The sequence below is a fragment of the Ailuropoda melanoleuca genome, chromosome 4 (assembly GCF_002007445.2).
Source record: "Ailuropoda melanoleuca isolate Jingjing chromosome 4, ASM200744v2, whole genome shotgun sequence".
Taxonomy (NCBI): Eukaryota; Metazoa; Chordata; class Mammalia; order Carnivora; family Ursidae; genus Ailuropoda; species Ailuropoda melanoleuca.
Genome location: NC_048221.1, coordinates 1974616 through 1981586, shown reverse-complemented (window position 1 = coordinate 1981586; position 6971 = coordinate 1974616). Strand labels below are relative to the sequence as shown.

Genomic DNA, 6971 nt, shown 5'->3' with positions numbered 1-6971 from the left:
CTGTGGATTCCCATCCAGTCCTGCACACAAAGCCCGTGAACCCGTACGTGGCCGTTACAAGGGACTCCAGCTTGGCTTCCATGTAACCTCTGGTCTTTCTTCACATGTGGAATCTACCCAGGCAGCAGCTGATGGGCTGAGCCGGGATCTTTCTTTTTACTTAAAAGCACCAGGATGGAATGGGAAACCGTGTCCCCCGCGTATGTCGTTATTCTGGGAAACTAGCTCACTNAAATCTACCCAGGCAGCAGCTGACGGGCTGAGCCGGGATCTTTCTTTTTACTTAAAAGCACCAGGATGGAATGGGAAACCGTGTCCCCCGCGTATGTCGTTATTCTGGGAAACTAGCTCACTCACAGCCCACAAGACAGACAGCTGAAATTCTTAATTTTCACCTCTGGCAACTGAAAGCCCCTAAAAACCCACATATCCACTGGTTTGCACTGTTCTTGCAAAAAGCCGACATTTGAGAAAAGATCATTACCTGNAGGACATCTGAAAAAAAGATCATTACCTGCCTCGATGCCCCAGGTGCCCGGAGCCCTCCTCCCAGCCATTCCCAGTCCCTCCGCATTCCCACCGGCTGGGCTCCACTGACCACAGGGGCTTTTCCCCCGATTCCCTCTTGATGGGCTTGGAGAAACCTCTCCCCAGATGGGGAAGGACTCTGACCATCCTTGTTGACGCCGGAGCTACACTCTTGATGCCCGAGCCCCTGCCGTCAAGCAGCCCCCGTCACAGGGAGCTCACGTCGCTTCCATAGTGGGGGGTCTCATGAACCTTGACAGGTGCCTGTCTCTGGACCCGTTCCCTTTCACTGAGACCCTGGGACACCGACACCAATTTCCACGTGAGTTCCTGCGCCTCTGTTCACCTCCTGCTCTCTTCCCTCAGAAAGGATCATGCAGGACTTAAGTCTCCCAAAAAGGGAAAGTCACTCTAGAATTGGATGAAGGGACTCAAAATACCTCATCGGGGATGAAAGGCCCCTTGAACACACCTTTTATCTGCTCCGTCTCTGACACACTATAGTGGAGTCTGGGGATGCCGATCATGTGTCTTTTTTTTCTTTTTTTAAGATTTTATTTATTTATTTGACAGAGAGAGAGAGACAGCCAGCAAGAGAGGGAACACAAGCAGGTGGAGTGGGAGAGGAAGAAGCAGGCTCCCACTGGAGGAGCCTGATGCGGGGCTCGATCCCAGGACTCTGGGATCACGCCCTGAGCTGAAGGCAGACGCTTAACGACTGAGCCACCCAGGTGCCCCACGATCATCTGTCTTGACTGCATCACCTACCATACTCTTTCTGAGCAAAATCCTCAACTGGTATTGGCAGAATCCACAGGGACCCTCCCATGAAGATTCAAAACAATCCCTCAACGTGCTGCCAGGATTTCATCAATGTCGTATAAGTAACACTTAAAAGCATCAAACCCATAAAAGATTACAAGCCTCCGAAGCTTCTGATCCTATTACACCTGCAGCAACGCTGTTAACAGCCCTCCTTTACCTGCGAGAAAACCCAGTGCCCAGAGGATGGAGGTTTCTATGGGACCCAGGGATCCCTACCACCCTGCTGTTCCCAACTCCCACAGCTACTGACATCCACTCCCCCTGAACCCAAATTCTTAACTGAATGAAGTTATGCAGTGCATTTTTCGTATTCCAGTTGAAAGGATGGTCAGTATATTTTTAGTTTCCTTGGAAAGAACAGAAATACACTGCGGCGCTCAGACCCAGGGCTGCACCGTCGTTCCGACGTTCCTTGAATCTCAGAAGCCGATCTGGGTGATGGAGCTTTGCAGCCTCTACTTTGTTACGAATCACGGATGACTTCATCCTCTGCTCCCTTCCCAGACTCTTCACAGGAAGACAGAATCCACCTGTTACAGCCTTCTGCCTTCCAAGGACATAACGTCCCTAAGGAAAAACTGCACTTTCTCACACTCAGGACCGACATGCACGGCGTCTGATCTGGAAACAATCACTACATTTGGAGCCACGTGAAACCCCGCAGGACCGCTGAACGCTGACGGCTCACCTTTTTTCCTTCTTTCTTTATTTCAATTTTGGCAGTTACCCTACAGTGCGATACCGTTTCTGGAAAATTCAGGGATTCATCACTTACAACACATCACACTCCTCACTACACGTGTACCCTTAATCCCCATCACCCATCTACCCACCCCCCCCATCAATCCTCAGTTTGTTCTCTATCATAAAGAGTCACTTATGACTTGTTTCCCTCTCTCCTCTTCTCCCCCCCTTCCCATACGTTCATCTGTTTTAATTCCACATGAGTGAGATCATATGGTATTTGTCATGCTCTGACTTCCTTCCGTTAGCGTAATATATTCCAGCTCCATCCATGTCATTGCAAATGTCAAGATTCTGTTCTGACGGCTGAGTAATATTCCACTGTACGTATATGCACCATGTCGTTAACCAGTCCTCTCTCCACCGACCCTGGAGCTCTCCCTGCACTGTGGCTATTGTTGATAATGCTGCTATAAGCATCAGGGTGCATGTACCCCTTCGAATCTGCAGTTTTGTATCCTTTGGGTAAATACCTAGCAGTGCAATCGCTGGGTCATAGGGCAGTTCTGCTTTTCACTTTTTGAAGTACTTTCGAAGTGTTCTCCAGATTAGATGTACTGAAGCCTTCTCGTGTCAACAGCCCGTGCGTGTCCTGTGGCTGCAATTCTCTGAGCAAACGTCACCTCTACCTGAGGAACAGCTCGCACGCGTCACGGTGACCAGGGCGCCCGTGTCACCAGCCAGGGCCTTCAGCAGCTCTGTTCTATGTGGCCACGTTTACACTGTCACTGTGCGCACCACCCTCAGTCCTCGGACCCAGAGGGACGCACTCAAGTCACTACTGACAATCAACTGACACGCTGTGCAGAGCTCCCCCCGAACACCGTGTCTGCGAGCCCTGCAGTCGGTCCTTCCGAACCACACTCCCTCCCCTCCGGAGCCCCTCCACTCCCACCACGGAGACCTCGCAGCACGTCCACGGCCCTGGACCCCCTCCTCTGACCCACAGCGAACAAAACGACCTAGGCTGATGGCTTCGATTCCCAACCACCAAGCTCTGGAGAGCAACCTTCACGGCGCCCGCCCAACGGAGGAAGATGGCAGTGGGACTCCGGCCACCTGGAGTCTCGTCCCCTGAGAAGTCACCTCCAGGTTCTCTCCAGCTGTGCTGGAAGGGCCCCGTCAGGATCTGCCCCCGACCCTGGTGTGACCATGCTCCACGGAAGGGGCTCCTGGATGCAGGTGACACGTCTAGACTCACAGCATAGCCTGCCCGCCCTGCACACGGTGTGCAACAGGACAGTCAAGATTTCTCGGATGGCAGCCGACGACACCTGTGCCCCAGGCTTCCCGGGATGCCTGGCCCTGGCCTGGGTTCCTTTCCCTCAAGCTGCATCTTCCCTCCTCCACGGAGACACACGCCCTTGCTGCATGTTCAAGACCCTTGTGGGAGGCGAGGGACCCTTTCTTGGGGTTCTGGCCTTTCAGGAACAGGCTCATTGGCACCCATGACAAAGTCATCGTCCTCTTGCCTTTTCTCAAGTGTCAGGCTCTGAAATCACAGTCATTCCCTCCCCTGAACTACTAGGGGATGCTGGCTTATTGCCCGAACTCGCATCTCTCAGCACACAACCGCACAGGCTGTCTTACTGGACAACATCTGGTTCCGAACAGTTCTGTGCAAAACACCACCTTTCGAAACATCTTCGAAGTTCTGCTACTCTTCCAAAAACCTGACCCGCTAAGCCCGGTTCTGACCCGCACTGCCTCTTCCTGTGGCCAGGCTCCCCCCTCGCCCTGAGCTGCGGGGCCCCCGATGCCGCTCTCGTGCTCCCTGCAGCAGGGACCCCCGGGAGCCACACAGCTTTGCCTCCACAGCAAGAATGTCCCCCAGGCTGGAATGGGGGCCAGGAAACACGTCAGTCGGCTGCCTCCACACCCAGGATCCTGGGTTAGAACTATGACACGATTTGATCCTGTTTTGTCTTTTACCGCCTGTGAATTTGTGAGAACGATGCAGTGAGCAGATTCTCTGCCGTCTTACACTCCCGATAAACACGCAGACCAGACGGCAGCGCCTGAGAGTGTCACCCTCCCGTCCTCCTCGCTACTCAGGGGTGGCCTCCATTGGCTTCCACCGCTATGCACGTTCGCTACGCACGTTCCCTCCGACAGAAGACAGCACCAGGAGAGGTCCTTCCCCGCGCTGAGGGAAAACCCACTNACCAGACGGCAGCGCCTGAGAGTGTCACCCTCCCGTCCTCCTCGCTACTCAGGGGTGGCCTCCACTGGCTTCCACCGCTACGCACGTTCCCTCCAACAGAAGACAGCACCAGGAGAGGTCCTTCCCCGCGCTGAGGGAAAACCCACTAAGTAACGCAAACCTCCCTCTTACTCAGAGATGCTTCCTAGGAAACATTTCGGTCAAATGGAGGAAACGCAGAAATTCACCCAAGGAAAGCCCATCTGGGATGGAGTGGGGGCCAGCTGGGGGGAGCCCTCGGGACCTGCCCTGGCCCTCACTGGGCGCCCAGCAGGAGGCCCAGCACCCTGCAAGTCTACACTACTTTCCCTGGGACTTCACTGCCCCAGTGGGAGGAAGCCAGCCTCCAGCTCCAGCACCGCCCAGCCCATGAGGAGCCCGTGGGCTTCCAGCTCCCAGTTTCCTCTAAGACCCCTGTGTTCGCAAAGCCACCCCGGCCCCTCCTTTCCTCTCTGAGAGCCTTCCTCCCCTCTGTTCTCCAAATTGCCTGCGGTTTTGTGGGCCTGACACGCCCAGAATCGCAATTCTCTGCAACTGCAGAATAAACCCAGTTTGGGGGTAAAATAACTGACCGTTTTAGTTTTCAAGTTACTGGTAATTAGAACAGTTGGCATGAAGAGAGGGATGGACGAATACCCTGTCAGAAACCAGCGGATGCAGGCACAGGCCCCCCTGGTGAGGGAAGGGGAAGCAGGTGCTGCGGGGCAGGGGCAGCGATGGGGACACTTGGGCGCAGGGCCCTGGGAAGACTGCTTCTCTACAGGGGATCATTTCCCTCGTCAACTTCGTGGACCAGATCCGAGTGCTGCGGATTTCGCAGTCACGGGAACAAGGAGAACACTCAAGCAGGAAGACCCAGCAGGTTATGACCTGAGCCAAGGAAGAGGTTTCCGCTGGAACAAAACAAGGGTGATCTGCACGGGAAGTGACGGGAAAGTGCAAGTTTACTGCAAATGTGAAGAGTCCATCCACGAGGACAACGGAGACGTGACAGCCCCTGGCCTGGAGAAAACACCAACAACACGTAGAAAGGAAAGAGCACGGACGTCCACAGCGTGTGAAGAACACACGGGAACTCGGGAAGCAGGCACGCGGGTTACAGGCGACAACACGCTGGGAACGCTTCTACAGAAGGCGGAGCCCCACACGTGACAATGCGCCACCCCAGCGGGGATCCGAGAAACCCACGTGTGACCCAAGCGGATCCCGTGTCCCGCACCCGAGCAGGACAAAATGAAGCCGGGTAGCTCCCCGCGCCGGAGCGAAGGGCGAGGGGCATCAGCCCCGACGGGGAAAGCACGTGCTGCACCCGCATCTGCGGATCAATTTCACCTCCCCCGCCCCCGATATAACAGCCCAAGACCCCATCCAGTGGATCCGGCTCCCGGAGCAGGCCCTTTGCCCCTTCCCCACTCCCAACAGTTACCTCTGCGGCGTTATAATGTTGGAGTCTCAGCCCCCAGAGGAGCACTGGCTGCACTACCATCACCTCGGACGCAGGTTTTCCAGGAAGGGTTTCTACCTCCGCGCAACCTTACGCCTGCCCTTGTTAGGAGTTAGTGTTAGGAGTAAGCTGCACAGCCAGGTAGTCACAGCTAGGGTCCCCAACAAGAAGATGGGAGCTGGGACTGCTAAAGAGAACCACGCGAACATCCTGTTCTGCAGCGTAGACGGGACCGCATTCGCGTTCTGTTCTGCAGCCTTTGCAGAAATGACTTCAGCAAAATGTCCCAAAACGAAACAATTAACTATAAAGCATTTGTCACTATTATGACGAAGAAGCAGTTGAGACGTAAGCCCGCAGGTGTCAGCCCAGAGAGACCATCAGCACCTATACATGAACCTAATAGGCAGACAGATGCCTTGATCAAAGCCCGGACTGGCACCACTCGGGACACCCCGGCTGCTTAAGATAGTTCCGCAAAAGAGTTCCTAAAAAACCCCTAAACTGAGAAACTCCAAGGGCAACCCGCTCAGGTCCCCGCCCTCTCTGGGAGCTTTATACTCTCGCTCAAGAAATACTGCTTTGCTGCCCACCACTCCTCGTCTGGTCTACCTCTTCATTCTTCCAAGTACGTGACCAAGAACCACAGGCACTAAAGGAAAAGAAATGCTAGAACACCTTTACAGAGGACGACCGGGCTCCCCTCTGTGAATACTCGCCCTAACCCTGAACCAAAGAAACCCACTCACCCCCCGCAGGGGCGCAGCGCCTGTGACCTTACTCCCTGCGGTCTCCTCCTTGCTGCAAATCAAGCTTCCTTTGTACGACAACTCACCTAGCAGCGAGCTCCCGTTAGGCCGCACACCCTCCCGAACGCCAGGCCTCCCCCCGCCCCCGGCGCTGCCTCCCTCCCCAGGTCCACCGGCCAAGGACTCAGGTGCGGCCCGTGCGGGTGGGGAGTCCCCCGCCGCCGCCGCTTCCACTTAGTTCTGGCTGCGTCGAGCCACCCCTCCGGCCCCCACACTCACCATCTCGGGGGTCCTTCCTGCTCCGGGATCTCCCGGCGTCCGAGCACGCGGCGCCGACCCACACCTGGGCTGCTCAGGACTGGGGCGCGGCAGCCGGCGCCCGCTGAGAGCCACACCTACCGAGCTAGCAGGGACCGCCCTCAGGCCTGATTGGATGGTTTACGGGCCCCGCGCTCCGATTGGGCGATGCTTCAGGTCC

At 55.7% G+C, this 6971-nt stretch overlaps 1 protein-coding gene across 1 annotated transcript in view; it reads right to left on the bottom strand.

Annotated features, from left to right (window-relative positions):
• Positions 1-6901, bottom strand: part of LOC100472689 (zinc finger protein 77) — a 19629-nt gene extending 12728 nt beyond the window's left edge. Inside the window, exon 1 of the mRNA XM_019804125.2 lies at positions 6773-6901. Within this exon, the coding sequence (XP_019659684.2) occupies positions 6773-6775 (3 nt within the window). The 5' untranslated portion in view covers positions 6776-6901. The remainder of the gene's footprint in view (positions 1-6772) is intronic.
• Positions 6902-6971: the final 70 nt, after the last annotated feature.